Source organism: Pithys albifrons, chromosome 10 (genome assembly GCF_047495875.1).
Source record: "Pithys albifrons albifrons isolate INPA30051 chromosome 10, PitAlb_v1, whole genome shotgun sequence".
Lineage (NCBI taxonomy): Eukaryota > Metazoa > Chordata > Aves > Passeriformes > Thamnophilidae > Pithys > Pithys albifrons.
In genome coordinates this window covers 27,525,251-27,544,836 of record NC_092467.1, presented here as the reverse complement: position 1 = coordinate 27,544,836, position 19,586 = coordinate 27,525,251, and the positions used below count along the sequence as shown (strand labels likewise).

The following is a 19,586-nucleotide window of genomic DNA, read 5'->3' as shown; positions in this document are numbered from 1 at the left end:
AGATGACCTATATTTAGCTTATATGTCTGTGAATTCTTTCTTCCTTTCACAGAAGAGATTGGAATCTCTTTAAGTTGTTACTTTTTCCATTGCTTGTGTTAAGTGTCAGCTGATACTTGCTTTTCATGTTAAAAATTAATGGATCAAGAATGTCCCAATTATCCAAGTCAGTGGCTGCTCTGAGAGCTTTTTGTTTGTGTGCTGGTTTGTCTTTCATGGATCAGAAATACCCAGTAATTCACCTGGTCTGATTGCTGTGCATCAGTCATATACCCTTGACTGAACCTCAAATTTGATTTGGGGTGGTTTTGTGTTTGGGGTTTTTTTTCTGATGATTCAGGGTTTTTTTGCTTGGTTTTGGGTCTGGGGTTTTTACATAAAGGCATTTGGGGTGTTTCTTTAGCTGTTCTTCCAGCTGTCTGGAGCTTACCTAATTCCCCAGCATCTGACTGCTGCTCCATATGTCTTTCTATTTCTGTCTGGCTTTTTTGTCCTCGTTATGTGGAAGTGTTAGCACCAAAACCAACCCAAACAAAACACCCCTAAAAAAGGACAGCAGGATGTAGCTTAGAGCAGCACACATATGTGGGATCTAATCGGAATTTCAAGTCTCTTGTTTTCCTATCCTCCTTAATTTTGTTTAATCTCTATTCATCTTTTTACTTTTGTTGATGATTCCTCCTTCAATCACCATATTTTCTAGAAAGGCTGCAATCTTCTCTTTTCTTCTGATACTTTTCCTTTTGTATTAATCCTTTTTGATCTCACTGTATTATCTCTTCCTCTTGACTTTGACGATTCTTTCTTCATCCTAATTTCTTTTCCTGACATGTTTTTCAGTGTTAATCTCTGCAGCTTCTTGAAGTATAACCATTCTTGTTGCTCAGAAATGAACTAATTATCATATGATGCTACTTAATGTACTTAGAACAAAAGACAGATACTTGGTACTGTTTCATAAATAAAAAAATGCCATATTGTTGTGTATGAAATTTCCATTTCTTACCAGTACTGTTCCACAGAAAATAAGTTGGTGGCAGATTTTTGCAAAATTAGAGGCAGGAATGTCCTAGGAGGGAGTGCATTTGGGTTAGTAACACACTGCTTTGGTCTTTCACTATGTCCCTAAGACCAATTCTTATTTTTGACCACCTGTTTTTGAAAGGGGAAGGAGCAGAGTAAAGAATTTCTATTACCATAGAGTGTCAGAATGGTTTGGGTTGGAAGGGACCTCAAAGATCATCCTGTTCCCCTCCCCTGCCATGGGCAGGGACACCTCCCACCAGCCCAGGTTGCTCCAAGCCCTGTCCAGTCTGGCCTTGGACACTTCCAGGGATGGGGCAGCCGCAGCTTTTCTGGGCACCTGTGCCAGGGCCTGCCCACCCTCACAGGGAAGAATTCCATCATAAAATCCCATCTAACCCTGCCCTCTGTCAGTGTGAAGTCATTCCTCCTTGTCCAGTAACTCCATGCCCTGATAAAAAGTCACTCTCCAACTTTCTTATAAGCCCCCCTTAGGTCCTGGAAGGGGCTCTAAAATCTCCCTGAAGCTTCACTTCTGCAGGTGAACACCCCCAGCTCTCTCAGCCTGTCTCCAGAGCAGAGGTGCTCCAGCCCTTGGAGCATCTTCCTGGCTCCTCTGGACTTGCTCCAACAGGTCCATGCCCCTGATAAGGAACATATTGCTGAAACACAGGACAATGTAAGCAGCTTGAGTAAAGATGACTTCTAAATTCGAAATGAAACCCTGATCTTCTGGTGAGGAAAACAGCCAATGAATGTTGATGCACAGTCCTCAATATTTCAAAGAAAAGACAACACAAATAACCTGATTATTTTTATGGCATAGAGTCTGAGAATCCTTGCTTGTCTGACACGCTGTCAGTGCTGGCTTCTGAAAGATGACTTGTGATACTTGGAAATCTAAGTTAATGCTGCAGTTTGTACTGTGGAATTTAGTGGTTAGGAGGGAGAGAGGGAACAAGTGTCAAGCTGATCTGTTTTTTTACAGGATCTACAAGATGAGGTGAAGCGGGAGAGCAATAACCTGCAAAAGCTGCAAGCTCAGAAACAGGAAGCACAGGAAACCCTGAATGATCTTGATGAGCAGAAGGCCAAGTTGGAAGAGCAGCTTAATGACATCAGGCAGAAGTGTGCAGAGGAGGCCCACTTGGTAAGGTCTGGTGGGCAAGGCCTTGGGAACAGTAAATGCCTTGCTTTGAGTTACAGTTGTTGGGGCAGTAGGAAAAGCTGTAATAAATAAATAGCCTGAGTGTCAAGGTTTTGTGTGCAACAGAGCATAGAAAATACATCACTCACTTCAGTGACCTCCTAATTCAGTCTCAGTGTGTCAACAAACTGAGATGTACATGCACATAAATAAGGTTAAGAGTGAACCAATATTGCAAAATTATAATATAAATGTAATTAGGAGTGCTAATTACTGGAACTGATTTCTTAGTGATTAAAAAATATGATTATGTAATTTTTTCCCTAACACAAAGCTGTTACATTTCTTCAAGGTGTAAAATTATCTTTTCAGTATTAGAAATATTTGTGTGGGTCAGAAAAAGAGCCAGAATACACTGTTCCTATTGAGACCAATAGAGAATCAGCTGTGCATTCAGGTATGATCCACATTAGACCTATGTCAGGTATTATCAGGTATGATAAGTCACTTAGTTATGATCTTTAATCTCTGAAATAGCTATCACATTTTTACTTTTTCTAGTCATAAATGGTAGTATTTAGATGCGTTTGGAAGTGTTTAGGGTGGGTTTTGAAATGCTGTTCATGCTTCAGATTGCAATGCTGAAGGCTGAAATAACAAGCCAGGAATCAAAGATTTCAGCGTATGAAGATGAACTGACCAAAGCCCAGGAGGAGCTGAGCCGCCTGCAGCAAGAAACTGCCGAGCTGGAGCACTGCATCGAGGCTGGGAAAGCACAGCTGGGACCTCTTCAGCAACATCTGCAGGAGTCACAACAGGAAATCAACTCAGTAAGGCAGTGTGAAAGACCCACCCCCCAAAAATATTTTGAGCTGGCAACCTTTAGTGTGGTTTGTCTTCAGGGGAAGGCGTTGTTTTCTTTTTTTCTTCACTGCTCATGTCTTTAGTACTTTACACTTGTGTTCTGGGGTAGTAGTTGTTAGGGTTTTCAGAGGCTGATTTAAGTCCCTCAAGATACTTCATGATTTTTCTCCCTTGTTAATGAAAGGGATTCATTTATTATACTTTATAAATAATTTGTCTTAACGTAATGAATGAAAAATGGATAGTGTAGACTTAAATTCTCTGTGACCAGCAGTTATTTGACTTTTCATCCTCAGCCATGGCCTGAGGCACATTCTCACTATTCTTTATGTGTAGTCAGTATAAAATTACTAATAACATTTACTTAGTGCATTGTTGAGGGGGGAAAGTAAAGTGAAGATAAGAATTAACTGGGTTGAGATTAGGGACTGAGAAGCAGAGAGCTGGCTGCACTGGTTTTTAAGCCTTGTGCCTTGAAGTGTCTTCTGTTGCGTGGAAGACTTTCAGTTTCTATCTGTAATCAGTGATTTGTTATTACCTCAGTGGTTGCTTGCACACCCTTTCCTCATTGTTCCCCTCTGTGTTGCCACCTGTCTAATATATGAGCCACTCACTCTCTTATCAAGTTAAAAACAAAAGGCACAGCCTACCTGTGAACTTTGAACCCTGGAAATGCCTGACTTTGGGGTTGGTCATTTCACACAACTCAAGTCTGTAACTTTCTAGTTTATTTTTTAAAAAAACTTCTACTGTTGGAGTTCATGCAAGACCACTTTCTTCTGTTGAGGAGTCTTGGAATATTCATCATTTTTAAATTTGTCTTTTAGAAACGGAGAAGTAAACAAGTGGATTTTTCTGTTGTTTCATTGCAGGTAGAGGGAAAGTTGTGCTATTTCAATGTTTATAGACTGTCAAGAGGAGCTGCAGTGAACTGATCTGAGACTGATGTAGGAGTGGTTATGCTTGACTGTACTTCAGACCTTTTTAAAATGGGTTTTATATCAGTACTCCTGATTTTATTGCTCTTGGCTCCCAAATAAGGAACAACAGGTGCCTTGGTGCTTCAGGCAAGATTTTCTAATGGTTGGTCTGAGTCAGTGTATGTGAGAGACACTTTGTTGTCTTTGCTGCCATCCAAGTAGGGACACGTGCAAGGCCATGAAAACTACTGGGTGACTGACCTGGCAGTGGATTTTAGGCACCTAAATATCTGAGCTATGTTCATTCTTCTGCATAATCTGCCAAATCCAGTAACTCCTTCCTGACTGGCAGGTTGGTTGTAAATGTTTGCACTGAGGCACTGCATTAAACACATTGCTGAAATAACAACATGTGAATGTGTTTGCTTAGGAGGATGTACTGGGGGGTTTCACTCTTGAAAAGTCATGGGGGAGAAGATGACAAATATGTAATTTCCCTTCTTGGAAAATGAGAATTCTGATAAAGCAACCTTTTTAATTTAGACTTCAAGGTAGTTGCAAATACATAATTGGGAAAAAAAAAGCAACCACCAAAAAACCCCTCAACAAACAAAAAAAAAACAACCAAAAACCCCCAGAAAAACTACACAAACAAAAAGCCCCTGAAAGCTTTTCTTATGAGTTTGAGTAGAAACAAAGCAACTAGTCTTGATGTTGCCAGTGCCGCAGTCTGCTTTTTGGCAAAAGGTTCTCAGCTGTGTCCTCAACCATGTTGCATCTCTGCTAAATGAGATTTCTGCTTATCCCTCAAGTTTCACACTTTGAAAGAACAGGAGGTTTATTATATTTCCTTTAGAAAACAAGAATTTCAGACCTATCATCCATGTTAGATTTGAGAGGGGATGGTCCATGTGCTGCCACACTGATGCATGTGCATTTATTTCTGTTCACAGGTGCAGACAAAACTTCTTGAGCTGAAAGAACTGGAAAACAACCAATTTAGTTGGCACTCTCAGCCACACAATACACTTGTCAATGGGACTGTGGATCATTGTAGTCTTAGCAACAGCAGCAGTGAAACTGCAAACCTCAACGAGAATGCTGACAGGGAAAGTATAGCAGAGGAGGAACAAGCGAACAGCGTGTCTCCTGTGAGTAGTGTTTTGCCTGCTTGGTCATGATGCAGTGCAGCTGTGAAGTTGGAATAAGTTAAGAATATATCAAGATTGATTCTGTTTTTAAACACTTGCACGAGTGAAATTTCAGGGTGTTTTTCTGAGGGACTGTGTTTTCACAATCTGTAAGTTCATAAGCAGAAAAGGAGGCAATTTTAGCTTGCCTGGAAAGTAACAATATTTTTTTTCTGTATTTATTTTCAAAGCAAATGTCATAAATTGAGTAGTAGAACTAACATTAGAGAGCAGCTGTCTTCATTTGGTGCAACAAGAATGAATTAAGGAATAGTAAAGAAAATCTAAAACTGTCTTTAAATGTTCCTCCTTATGTCTCAGTAGATTCTTGATTATTTTTTTAAACTTTCACAGGGTTTATGGAACATTTCAGTATGTTCTATAATAAGTATGAACCTCTTGAAGTGTGCTTTAGTATGTTCTGTGATTCTGTTTAGTACTTACAATTTTATTGTGCAGTCTTGTATTTACTTATTTATGGTGAATTGTTTTTACCCTTGTACAGATAAGGAATAGTCCTGAAACAGCAGCCTCTGTTGTAGAAGAGAAGGAGACCCCAACTGCAACTATTACCAAAAAAGTGAGTTTGTTCAGGGTTGGGGGAGGAAGAAGGAAGTTTAAAAGAATCCTGGTTAAACTGTTTTGGGCTTGCATCATCATTGTCATATAACAACAGAGAAATAGAATTGTCACTTCTTACTGTTTTTATGTAGAGTGTGGTGTCGTGAAAACATTTCATCTCCTGTAGCAGGCAGGTTGTTGAGAAATTTTGAATCTCCATTGATGAATTATGTAGAATTCCAGCTGTCTCTTTGCTTTAAGCTTTAAGAAACCACAAAGTGCTAACAGGACATGACATAAGTGTTTTCCATTCTGCAAGTCTTAAAAATTTAATACCTCTCTCTCCTTTTACATTGCTCAGGAAGATCCATTTGATGCTGAATCTCATCCATTGCCTGATCTGGTTTCTGAAGCCAACTTAGAGTTCTTCCAGTCTGACCCCTTTGTTGGCAGTAAGTAAAAGTTTCTCTCTAAGTGCAGTTTTGCAGAAACAGGTCTTGTGTGAAGATATCAGACTGATCCTCACCTTGAAACTGTTCTTTATAGAGTAAACCTGAAGATATGTGAATGACAGGAGTGTGGAGTCAATAACTTTACAAATACAGAACTGATAGAAATGAGAGCTCCAGGGTGTTTCTCCTTCCTTCATTTGGGCTTTTCAGTTAGCTGTGAAAATTGCTGCTTTCCCTCACTGCCCTTCTGGAGTATTTCTCTTACCCCAAACCCTCCCTCCCCCTGCCCTGGTGGCATTTTGGCCTTAAGGGTGTGGCCGTACTTGTGGCACATGTGGTGGCACTAACTAATGTACAGCACAAATGACAGCCAGGTCAGTGGAGGGTTCCCTGGGCTGTGCCTTGGGGAGGGTGTGGGTGGTTGAGATGAATGGCTGTGGCCTACTTAGGGTGAGTTTGGCACCCAGAGAAAGGTAATGTGGAACTGCACCATCTGTTCTTCTTGGGAAAGTGCTGGGCTTTATTTTAAGAACTTGCCACTGACAAATGCTGTTGCTCTGCTTTTATTTTTATGGAAAAAATGATCTGCCTGTATGGAGCCAGTTGGAGAAGGGGAGTTAATTTGAATGAACTGCTGAAGCAGATGTTTTCAGCCACATTAATATGGCTTTACATGCTTTCAGAATCAACATGGTCTGATCAATTTAGCTTGTATTGCTTCAAAGGGAAAACAGGCTAAATTTGTTTCAGATCACTTGGCTTCTGAAAGAATGTCAGGGCAAATTTAATATTTTAAATGAATAAATTAAACTAGCTTAAAACAGGTTGAATGGTTCTGGTTCTGTGTAGATATTGCTTGATCTTTGTATTGAGGTGATCCTACTTATAGCATATGACAAGGCCTTCCTTTCAGAGGAAGAGGGGTTTGTGGTAGTAGCCAACTTTTTGGGATGTGTGTGCTCAGAATGCTCAGGGTAGATCCCTACAGCTCAGAGGCAGTGGATCTGGCTCTCAGATGTAGATGTGGAAGTAGAAATGAAGCAGTTGGAATCATGCATCCAGTACAGAAGGGAACACTTAGAGCTCCCATCCACAGTGCCTTACACACATAGAATTCACCAAAACTGGAACTCATATCAGTAGATAGCCTGGATTACTGCACTGGTAAATACTGCATAATGTGGGTGTTTGTGGACAACAGCCAACAGAAATGCAGCTTGGGGGTGGCTGCTTTTGTGTTTCATGATGGCAATAAGCTGCTTAATGAATATTTGCTTTTCTTATTCTTTTTTTAAACAGGTGATCCCTTCAAAGATGACCCTTTTGGAAAAATTGGTAAATAACTTTGTAACTTCTAATGTGTTTGTTTTTCTAAGTCATTCCTAGTAGAATAAAACCTAAATGGTTCTTTCTAGTATGTGGGGGGAAAAGCATCACCACTTTCAGAGGGAAAAAAGAGTGGAAATGCCACAAAAAGTCACTACAGGATATATAGTAGTAGCAGAGGTAGATATATAGGTAATGTAGAATAGATATATATGGCCACTTTGTTAAAGCTTTCCAGAGAAACCCATTGCCAGGGAACTTTGCTCTTGTTGGAAGTACCTTAGTTGGGATTTAAGTGTATGAAGGTAGTGAACAAAAGGTCCCACACTCTTGCTGCCTGTTTTGTATGCACAAAAGTAGGACTGTGCTCTTTTAAAGGCTCTTAACCTGCCAACTTGCTTTAGAACTAAGTACTGAAAGGGTGGGAAGTCTCTCTTGGACTGAATGTTGTTGCATTGTCTGCTCAGGCCTGAATGGAACTTTTTTACCACCTTGTGGTGACAAAAAAGAAAAAGAACCAGTGGGAACAGAATAAAAAATAGCATGGAGCACCAAGTGCCAAATAGAAAACATCAATTGTATTTGGGAAAGAAAGGAGGGTGGGCAGGAGAGTTCTGATAAACACTAGGTTTTGTAAAAATGCTTCATTTTTAGAGGATTTGGTAATGAACCTATATGCTGAGATGATTGAACCACTCAACCACTGTCTTCATGATGTGCAGAACATGTTGGTTTGCCTAATGTTTGGAATCACAGAATACAAATTATTCACAGATGAACTTCATACTTCAAAGGCTTGGTCTTAAACATGTCACTTTGTAGCAGTATGAAAAAAGCAGTGTATTGTTTAGGTTTTTTGGAAAACAAGCAGAAATGTTAAGGAGATGTTTGCTTTTTAGATCCCTTTGGTGGTGATCCCTTCAAAGGCTCAGACCCTTTTGCTGCTGACTCTTTTTTCAAACAATCCTCCAGCGACCCTTTTGTGACTGCTGGCACTGATCCATTTAGCACTGCAGACAACAGTAGTAACATCACAGTAAGTTTGGTATCATACCTTTACTTCCTTCTAGATGTGATTTGGACAAAATAACCCATTCTGTACATTCAAACGTGCCTTAAAAAATTGATAGTCAGAACATACAGATAAATGTTACCTCCAATCCCCTGGCTCTGTCTTCTCTTTTTTTGTGTCCTATTTTCTAGAAATAGTTACAGATTAAAAAAAAGTGAAAATAAAAACATTGTATAAATGTTTCAGTGTGGAGCTTCATTGCTCCACAGCTAAGAGCATTTGACAATAATGCATTAAGCTCTGGTGGTAGTTGGTGGAACAATAATCATGGAAACAAACCCAAGATTAATCTCACCATGTCATGTTGAGACACTTGACTTTTGCCTCCATACCCTGTAGGATCAAGAAGTATGTTCTGTATTTTGATTGAAATCTGATATGGTTTCCCTTCAGCAAAATTACATTGTTCTCTTGCTATATGTTTGGGTTTTGTTGGGGTTTTTCTAATGAGAGTGGAGATGGGGAGATTCTTGCTGCAAGTACCTCTTTCAGGTGTACTTCAGTGTAACTTTTAGCTGTCCTCATTATAGCTGAGCAGTAATTGAATAGTCTTCAGCCTTTAATATGGTAGAGTTGGGCATAAAACCCTCTGTGGTGTAGACTAGAACTTGTTGAATATGTAATATTTAAAGCTGATGGACAAGCAATCTCAGCAGCTGAAATTCTTCATGTTGTTGTCTCCATTCTTTTGCCATCTCCTTTTTTTCCTTCTCACTGCTGTTTCTGGTCATGCCTCACTTCCAACTGTGGATGTGTATGAAATGTGCATAGACATGTATAAAACTTAGATACATGTGGCTTAGGAAGCAAGAGAAGTGCACCCACAGCAGCCAGGAGTGAGAAATCAGTGCATGTGACAGTGGTGGTCCTGTCCCTCCCCATGCTGTGCACATTGTGCAGATCTCAAGGTTGAATTACACACCACAGCCTACACCTCCAGCCTTGAGAATCAGGTTTCTGCAATCTTCAGTACTTGGCACACTATCCTTTTCAAAGTCTTGATATTATAAAATGACCAATTCTTGATCATATTACAGTCTGATAACAAGAGAAGTGCAAAAGAGGGGGGGAACAAAAGGAGGTGAGAGCTGTGGTGTGGGATTAGCAGTAGGCCTTGAGATCTGAACTGAAGTCGTGCATTCATCAAACGCTTCACCTCACACCCCTGGAGTGGTGATACCTTGTAGGTAAAGCTCAGGTTGTAGAAACCTGAGACTAAAATGAGTGGTAGATATTCTTAACTATTGCATTAGTTATTACCAACTATGTTGCACATATTCTACCTTTTTTCCATCCCTTGAAAGCATTAATCAAAACAGTGAGGAGGAGTTTCTGTTAACAGATTTGTTTTCTGATGCTGATAAAAGCTACTTTCAAAATGTTTTATCTTAAAACTTCTAAGCTAAAATAAATCTGATGGTATTCTTAGATTGAGGACTCTTTTAAGCTGAAAAACAGATTTCCCTCCAAAGGAATTTTTTGTTTTAGACAGAGATATCAAAGAAGAATGACCCCTTTGCTCCTGGTGGAACAACTGTTACTACATCAAATGATCTAGGTAAAAGTAGATTATACACATCAGACTTCTTGGGGTTTATTTTTTTGTTTGTTTTTACTTACTTTTGCTTCTTTTAACTGAATTTACAAGAGGTAATTTTGGGATCTTCCATGTTTTCTGAATTTTCCTATAAAGTGTGACATAAGGTGCCAGTTTGCAGAGGGGGATTTTTATAAACCCAAACTGACTCTTTAGCTGTAGTGTGGATCACTGAAGAATGATTCCACAAAAAACACTCCTGTGCTTTACCCAGAGCTGGTGCCATATCCTGATCTAAGAGTTGGACTATTTGCATGGCTCATACTGTGTCCCACTGGGGTTGTTTTCAGAGATTTCTTGATACTTTCTAAGTAACATATAGGATAACTTTGTACTACGAGAGGAGATGTGGGACAGAGTAACTACTTCATCAAGTATTTATCCTGCTAAAGCTTTGCTCCTTCTGCTGTGACCCTCTCTCATCTGAGGGCTGAAAATGCTCTAGGGAAGACTCTTGCCTCCTGTTTTCCCAAGCTGCACTGATGAGTGATAATCCAAAACATGAATCCATGTGTGATTTTTGTATTGTAAATCTGTTCAGTTTAATTTTAAGGAAAAATTGTGTTTCCTAGAGATGCAGAAGTGAGTGTGGCAGCTCCTGCTCTACAGCAGAATAGCAGTTTGAACACATTTTAAGGCACATCAAATGAAAGGGTACCATTGAATTGGATTGAGATGATAAGAGGTTCAGGTCCTTGATTCCATGAGTGGGCCTGCAGTTAAAAGTGAGCTCTTGTCCATGTTCACACACATATATATACATATATATATATGTCTGTATGTATATTTATGGGTGTATGCACACAAAGCAATCCCTTTGTGTGTATTCATACCTGTATCTCAGCAGAGCATCCGGCATATGATTATCTGATACTTTCAGTGGAATTTAACTTTTTTAATGTAGGAAAACAGAATACCACTATTTCTTTTGAATCAGTCCCTGTTCAGGTTTGTTATTGTTAATTGGAAGTTACCATTCAGAGGTTTGTAAAAGCTACTTAATAACTTGAAGTGGTCACCTCATGAAGTGCTTCACTTGAATTAGTCTATGCTGCAAAATATGTAACAGTTGCTATTTTGTAGTGGGATTTTTTCTTTCATATTTAGCTTTTAACCTCATTCTCTTTGGTTTGTGTGTGTTCAGCTGCAGACCCCTTTGCCTCTCTGTTTGGAAGCGAGTCCTTTGAAGGTGGCTTTGCTGACTTCAGCACCCTGGCAAAGGTAACGTGAGGCACCTGCTGCTCACAGACAGTGCACGAGGCTGCAGGGACAAGGCAGAGCTTACTCTACCAACACTTCCATTATAGTTTTGTCACTACTGAAAATTTATAATGGCTGACTGTCTTGCAAAAGAGGTCTTGGTAGTAAATTGTCCTGCAGCTCCACTGTGAAGAGTTCAGTGTAATCTTTGTGGCTTTATAACTACTTTTTCTCTTAGAAAATTATATACTATAATTTATGTATTTTTTAAAAAATTTGCTGAGTTTAACTGTAGAAGTATTACTTTTGCATGTTTAACTGCATTCAACTTTATATTGTTGTACACACTAACCATTCCTGTTTTTTCTTTATTTTCAACCTTCTGGAGTATATGGATGATATGTGTAAAAACAAACAAAAGTATCTCTTTTGTCTTAGTCCAAACTTTGTTCTGAATTAATATTGCATTATCAAGGAGATGCATTGTAGAATTGCACTGAAAATGTGTATGTTGGTGTTTTCTTTGTTGAAGGCCAACAATGAGGATCCCTTTAGCTCTTCCACGTCTGGCTCTGTCAGCAGTGTGACCATAACTAAAAACATATTTGAGGAACCACAGGCTAAAAATGAGGATGTTCCTCCTGCACTGCCCCCTAAGACAGGAACTCCCACCAGGCCCTGTCCACCACCACCTGGTAAGAGCTGGCAGGGAGAAGGGCTGACAATCAGCTGCTTCAGTGTGGGCAGTGGGACAGTAATTATGAGGGGCCAGTGAAGGGTCTGAACTTAAAATGAAAGAACAAGATGTGCAACAAGTCCATTCTTGATTTGCTGGTCATTTCCTCAGAGTTAAATTTTGCATGTTTTTAAAATTTCATTTGAAGAGACAAAGGATTTAAAAAACAGGAAAAAAGTCATTGCAAGTATCTGCAAGAACACAGAATAGCTGCAAATTAAATGGTTACTGATATAATACACTGTGAATCTTGCATTAAATTATGTTCAAAGTGAGAATTTATTGTGTTTTATCCATTGCAAAACCTCTGGGGTTAATGCAAAATTTATTAAATAGAGTGATATGCCTGGCTCAGGTTTTCAGATTACCTTTTTCCAGGTGGTCTTGCCAGAGGTCTGTGGCAATAACTGTAACAAACCCAACTTTCCTGGGCTATTTTCTCTCCAGTGGTAGCAGAGTCCTCTGGGATACTCCATGGCACAAACCACTCTGGCTTTCCAGAAAAGGCCATGATTATCAAAGATAACAATACCTTGTGGTTGCAACAAGCTCATGTTCCCACAGACTGCTCACTGTCAATTTTTTGCAAAGATAGGAAAATATATTATTAGTACTCCTTTTTAAGTTTCTGTCCTCTGTTTCATTGTCTTTAAAAACTCTACTGCATCATTTTTTTCAATATTGCACTAAATGGATTAATTTTAAGGTGCTTTGAAAAAATGTAGCATGAAATATAAACAACTGTTCAATTTTCCTCAAAAGCAGAATGCAGTAGGCACAGGAATGTTAATACTGAACTTTAAACTCAGGTATGTAGTTTCTAAAGTTGGTGTGAGATCTGGCTCGTGCTAATGCCTTGCAGGTAATCAGTTTCTCTGTAAATAATATTAAAACAGCTGACATGGGAAGTGATAATATTTGAATGTTTGGTGTTGTTCCTTATTTAAACAGGGAAAGGATTCCTGACTTGATTGTGTGGGAATGGCTGTGATATGGTGCACTTTTGGAATTGAAGCTTCTGGGGGCAGAGCAGCAGCATCCTGAACAATAGATGACTAGAGAAAAGTAGCCTGTTTTGATATGCACAATTAAATATGTGGTTATCTTGATAACCATTCCAAATAAATTCATTTCCTAATGGAAATAAAACCTGGAGATGCTCAAGTGTATTTATTTTTAATTATTCCCTTGGTCTGATTCAAAACAAGGGAATGCTTTTTCAAGGAAATGCACAAAAATCTTTCTCTTAAATTCTTCACGCTACTGAAAAAAGTGTAGAAGGGCTGTTGCCTCTGAATCTGTTGCCTACCAAGATACTGATAAGCACCCCCATTTCTTGATTTTGGGGAGGATTTAGAGAGTGTATATTTTATATTACAATAATTAATCTTTTCTGTGCAGAAATAAAATTCCCTGGATATCATTTGGAGTGCTCCTCCCACATCATTCAAGAAAGATGCATTTTTTTGCCAGTAATAGAATCATAGAATCACAGAATGGTTTGGATTGAGGGATATTAAAGCTCATCTTGTTCCACCCTCCCTGCCAAGGGCAGGGACAACTTCAGTAAACCAGGTTCTTCAGATCCTCATCCAACCTGACTGAACATTTCAGGGGTGGGGCAGCCACCAAATCATCCTCAGTTGCAGACAGAACATCCTCAGTGAGTGAGAGCTGTCACAGCAGGGTTGTCTGGGGAGTGTCTTAACTAAATCATACATTCCAGAGGGGGTATCCTCTAAATCCTTGCCAAATTAGAATATCTTTGGGTTTTATGAGAGACTTTTTAGACTAATTAACATAGTGATATGCAAAATAATAAGCACTTTGGTTCAATTCTGCAGTTTTATTCAAAAATGGCAACAGAAGGACGTTTTAAAATACAACCATTGTAAGTGACTTGGAAGCACCCACAGAACCTGATAGTAGAATTCAAGACACTGCACTGCAACCTTTTCTGTAAACAGGAACATACAGAGGGAATGGTGGGATGAACTTCAGCTCAGCTGTTCTTGGAAGGATTTGGGTTAATGTCCTCAAAGGTGGTGAAAGCTGACTGGGGGTTATGCTGAAAAAACAACAAGATAAGTGGGGGCTTGTCCCTGATTCTATTTATTTGCAGCTACTTAGACAAGAATTAACAAAACAGTTCAGGCTGTGATTGCCTGTTACCATACTCTTTCATTCTATTAGTTTAAAAACTACAGAAATTCCTGGTGTTAGCATAGTGAAAGCACATGGAGTTTTGAGGACTTACATATATATGATAATATGTTTCTGGTCTCTGAACAAAATTGTGTTAATTTTATCCAAACAAATAATAAAAGAGCCTGGCTGGAATGATCACAGACAGCTGATGAGCAGAGAAAAATACTGTGTTGGTAGAATAGATGCTCAAAACTGTTTTACAAAATAGTGAATTAAAATATAACTGTGTTCCTGAAACATTGCCATACATGTGTTCCCTTTTTCCTGATTACCCTCTCAGAATCTGTGGACCATACCCCCATTTTTTGAACTGCCAACCCTTCCTCTGAAATTGCTGCAGCCCCTCTGATTCACAGGAAGGGGTTGCATAGCTTTTGAATAGTTGTTTTCTTTCACTAGTTTGGGCATGTTATTACCTGCTATCCTAAATTCATTTTAAATTCATTTTAATCTAAGGGAAAAGACCTATCAATCAAATAGACTCTTCAGATTCCTTTAAACCGAGCGATCCATTTCAGCCCTTCCCCACCCCAGACATTCCCAAAGAACAAGAAGCAGATCTATTCTGTGATCCATTTGCTCCCACCAGCAGCAGTAAAGAGGCTGACCCCAACAATTTTGCAAACTTCAGTACTGTGAGTAAACACTTTTTACATTTGTTTGTCTAATGGCAGCTTTGAATTGTTCACACTGAGGGCTTCAGTCTGGTTTCAAGTATTAAAACACATCCCTTGTACAAAAGGGATATTGCTTCCAGTTAAAACAGTGCTTACTTTTACAGCTGAGGCTGTCCTAAAACAAAATACTGCACACTGTTGTAGCTAATGTTTAAATTGCATTGTTTTTATGAGGTTTTTTTTTAAATGGAGGCCTCCTAGCTTTTAGAAAATAGGACTTTAAAAATATCTGTGTTCTAAGGATTATCCATTTTATCAGCCTGTGCAGCAAATTTAAATTATGTATCTAAAACAAGCACACTGTTCACTATCCAATTAAAAATAAACCAAAATGGGATTTTAGTTGAGCTGTCACTGAACTGTTTGGTTGTAATTTTAATGTACTGCAATACTGATAAACAGCCTCTTAATGCTGTATATTAATGAAGTATAATTTGATGAGTTTGAGTTGCTAGTAAATTCCAGACTTATGTACAATGAAGTAAAAGTAGTAAGTGTCTCTTTATAACCAGAATTCATTTCATAGAAGTCCTGGTGTCCAAGCAGTAGAAGCAAATCTAAAGGTTTGTGCATGCCTACATATTATTTTTCATTTTGGAGCTTTTGCAAGTAGGAGTTTTGAAGGCCATCGATCTCCCTTTCAAGCCTGATACCTGTTAAATGCAATTTCCATTTACAGTATCTTGACCATACTGCTTTTTTTTTCTGTTCAGGCCTAATAGACTTGTCAGGCTCTCAAAATAGACTTGCACTGGTTGATGTGTCTTGTGGCATAAGAACTTCTGAAAGGTGGTTCTTGGTCTGTGTTAGAGGACCGAGAAGCCAGTTTGGAGGACACGATGTGGAGGAGAAAGCAAAAAATGTTCCTTATGAAGGAAAGAGTATTCTTTTCCTGTTGCAATTACTGAAAATCCTGAGTGAACTATGGGGAAAACTCAGGTGTTTCCACATTTATTTCCCAGAGAGAAGGTCCCAGAGAGCAGCTGGAGGATGATGTGATAACCCTTTCAGAGCTGATGTTGGGGCATTCATGACAATGTGGCCTTCACCTCCCTCTTAGTTTTTCTGTACATTTACTAGAAGCAAACTTTAGCATAATCTTTTGTATTTTATTTAAGATAAACTTATTTAAATTACTTAAACTTCATTTAAGATTAATTGTCTCTAATTTATCATCATTGGACCACAGATACTTAGTTCACATTCTGTTCACACCAATAGACACAGAAATAATCTGTTCTCTTTTTTTCCCCTCTCATATCATGCTGACCTTTTTTTCTGTATTACTACTAAGCTTCTAACTGTGTGTTATAACCTTATTATTTTGCTGCTTCTTGGCAGAAGTATTTTTCATCTCTGCATTCAGAAACAGTCAGTCTACAGCTAAATTTTTGCAGTCATTGTCACTTGAAAAAATCATCCCTAATGAAAGCAGAGTAAACCAGGCTGGCCTAATACTGTGAATAGGGGGGTGTTTTGCAAAATGTTCTCTTGATTTATTCAGTTTTTCTTGTATAGACTGGGTTTTATCTAAAATAAAACTGATTTTGCATTATAGCACTTTCTGCTCAGTAGTAACATATTTGTAAAGTTAATACTGAATTTTGAAACACGGCATATTTTGTTAAAATACATCAGCTGGGTGGCTTCAATGCAGAACTCAGTAGTTAAACCTTAGACTAAGCCAATCTTAATAATATATTACAACTAAAAAAGTAATATTTTGAAGAGTAGAATATATACAATTACAGAATAGCTGTAATTGTCCCTTAAAGCAAAGATTTGGACAGTCATAGTTATCCCTGTATTATTAATCTGGTTTATTTTGTCTTTTATAAATGCAGTATTCTACTGAGGAAGACATGATTGAATGGGCTAAGAGGGAAAGTGAGAGAGAAGAGAAAGAAAGATTGGCACGACTAAAACAGCAAGAGCAAGAAGACTTGGAACTGGCTATTGCACTCAGTAAATCTGAAATATCAGAAGCATGAAGTTTAGAATAAGATTTTATCTTATGTAAACTGGTTTGTCCCTTTCCCTGAATACCTAACCTATTTAAATGTTAATCAGAAAATGCATATATACAAGAAACTATGAAAGGTTTTAAATTTCTGAAAGTGATGTGAATGTTTCTGCTAAATTTAATCCTTTTGGTTACTGTTCAAATAACTGTTAAGTTTAGCATTCAATTTCTCTCAAGTTTTCAGGAGAACAAAGTACTTTTCCCAGCTGAAAGCAAATCAGTTTAAAATGCAGATAGAGATTGTGGTTTGACTGTAATCTATCAGCAGTTGGTAATTGAGCATAAAGTGAACACAGCAATTATTCTGTCCTGGCTGACTGTCTCCCATCAAGCAGTTCGTCACTGGCAACCTTTTATCCTTCTAAAGAGGTTTTAGTAATGCCAGAGTTGTGGAGTGCTTTATTTTATATGTATGCACATAGATTTTTCTCCTCATTGAAGATCTTATGTTGGATTTGACATAATCTTCATGGAGTCTACATCAGAAAGAGTGTATCTTTCTGAAACCTTCCTTGCTTTTCTTGCATGGTCATAAGTTTTAAGACAGGCCTGTTGTTTTGTTTATAAAGCAATTAAGCTGAAGATTCATGTGCATTTGCTGTTGGCTGAGGTGACTGTCAACTTGTAAGACCCCACTGCTATTTGAGCCACTTTTGCCTGTTAAATATGCAGCTGAACTGGCAAGTTAATAAGTTCCATTTGAAACAGGATTGAGAATAGAAAGAAAAAACAGGTAGTCTGATTTCTATTTTTTTTAACAACAGTTGATTTCTGTATATGTAATTTATTGAATGCCAACTGATAGTTGCACCTTAAACTGAATGATTTCTGAATGGTCACTGAGTCAGAGTAGGATTGATAGAATGTTAATGAAAGTAACTTAATGAAAATAACTTATTGTTCATTTTGAAAGAATTCTATTTGGAAAATCAGTTTCATTAAAATAATTCCAAAAAGAACAATCTAGTGCCCTATCAATGGCAGCAGCATAAACATCTAGAGGGGGTTTTTTTCTTGCACTTTTAACCTGTGGAAAGGAAATTGAAGTGTTTCAACACACAGCACTGGGGCAAAGGGGAGAACTCAGCCATGCCTCAGTATATTTAAGCTCTTCCCATTACCTATCAGTGCTGCTGTTGCATGAGCTGGAGGGGGTTCAGTTTTTCAGAAAAAATGAGTAACCTTACTGGGATGGTTTTTCTTTTGCACTGGGAGATGAGCATTTAAACACCTGCTCAAAAAAAAGTAACTTAAAATTTTGCAAGTATTAAATAGGTATAACTTATCTTACACATCTTTGTAATGAGTGTACACTAATCTTGCAAATCATATGCTTAACTGGATTACATAGTTTCTTATCTTCTGTTAAAAATGTATACTCAGTGGACCAACATGATATTATATGTATATATTATATATATATTCCTGCTTTCCTTTATGGAATTTAAAGTTTTGAGTCACTTGATGTTACATTTCATGTTACTGACTCTGACTATAGTACTTTTACTCAGACTACCAACAAACCACTGCTGTGAGCTAAATGGCATTACTTTATGAAGTTTTAACTGTTTGTTTTTTTAAACAACTTGTTCAGGTGGGATTAGCCTCTATTTATAGACTTCCCTTTTGTTTAAAAATTCTAACAATAGCCTGTAATTATGAAAAAATAAAGTTTAAGTACATAAATGTGAACTCTTTTCTTGTTTTTTCAAGCGAGTGCTCTGAACTGTAAAGCAATATATGAGTGTAAAGCAATGTAAGATGTTCTGACTGTAGACTGGGGGGAGTGGGTTAATTTTCAGAGAGAAAAGTTGCCTGAATCCTGAGGTTGGCTCAAGTGCACACTAATCCCAGCTGTCACTTGCTTCATTAGGAGTTGTGTCAGCTTCACAGAAAATTCAGGCTGCTCTTACCCAAGGATGTCTGCCTGCAGAGGGGTTGCAGAGCCCAAATGCTCAAGGTTTATCTGTGAAGGTATGTAAGCATCCTCCAGTGGCTGCTGGCAGCATACAGGGCTTAAGAGATCTTTAATTTGACAGCATATGTGATTCTTCTGAATGTCTGTCAGTGTAATGTGTCCCTTATGTGAAAGCTTAGAGTGCTTGGTCATAGTTTAGGAGTTCCAGCAACCATTTACATGTGGTTTTGATCCTTTCGCTGCAGTAGTGCTGGGTTTTATTATAGTCATCTAAGTGGACCCAGATCTCTTTGCCTATGTTCTTTTAATGGACATCAGTTGGATTAGACAGCATAATATCTTCATTAATTTTATCAGGTTCACACACATTCTGGAGGCTATTGGAAGCCACCTGTGGGCTGTCCATTTTTTTCCTAACTCCCCTGTCAAATTTGCATCTTGGATGCACTTTTCCTCTGGTTTTGCTGCTTTCAACCCCCTTTCCCTTCTGACTTGTGTGCAGTCCATTTCACTCTTTATGATGAAATTGGAGATGGTTTCTAATCCTCCTGACTAACTTGATATCTTCTTTTCACTGTCTGACTTCCGTATGATGAAGTTGTGTCATGTAAAAGTTTCTGTTGCATTCACAGGATACCTTTGAACTCTGAATGAGATTTATCCCATGTCTGG

At 38.4% G+C, this 19,586-nt stretch overlaps 1 protein-coding gene across 1 annotated transcript in view; it reads left to right on the top strand.

Annotated features, from left to right (window-relative positions):
* Positions 1 to 17,750, top strand: part of EPS15 (epidermal growth factor receptor pathway substrate 15) — a 45,806-nt gene extending 28,056 nt beyond the window's left edge. Inside the window, 12 exon segments of the mRNA XM_071564678.1 lie at positions 2,012 to 2,173; positions 2,803 to 3,000; positions 4,908 to 5,105; positions 5,650 to 5,724; positions 6,067 to 6,157; positions 7,457 to 7,492; positions 8,383 to 8,519; positions 10,044 to 10,113; positions 11,297 to 11,373; positions 11,885 to 12,047; positions 14,753 to 14,931; positions 16,818 to 17,750. Coding sequence (XP_071420779.1) covers positions 2,012 to 2,173; positions 2,803 to 3,000; positions 4,908 to 5,105; positions 5,650 to 5,724; positions 6,067 to 6,157; positions 7,457 to 7,492; positions 8,383 to 8,519; positions 10,044 to 10,113; positions 11,297 to 11,373; positions 11,885 to 12,047; positions 14,753 to 14,931; positions 16,818 to 16,964 — 1,533 coding nt within the window. The 3' untranslated portion in view covers positions 16,965 to 17,750.
* Positions 17,751 to 19,586: the final 1,836 nt, after the last annotated feature.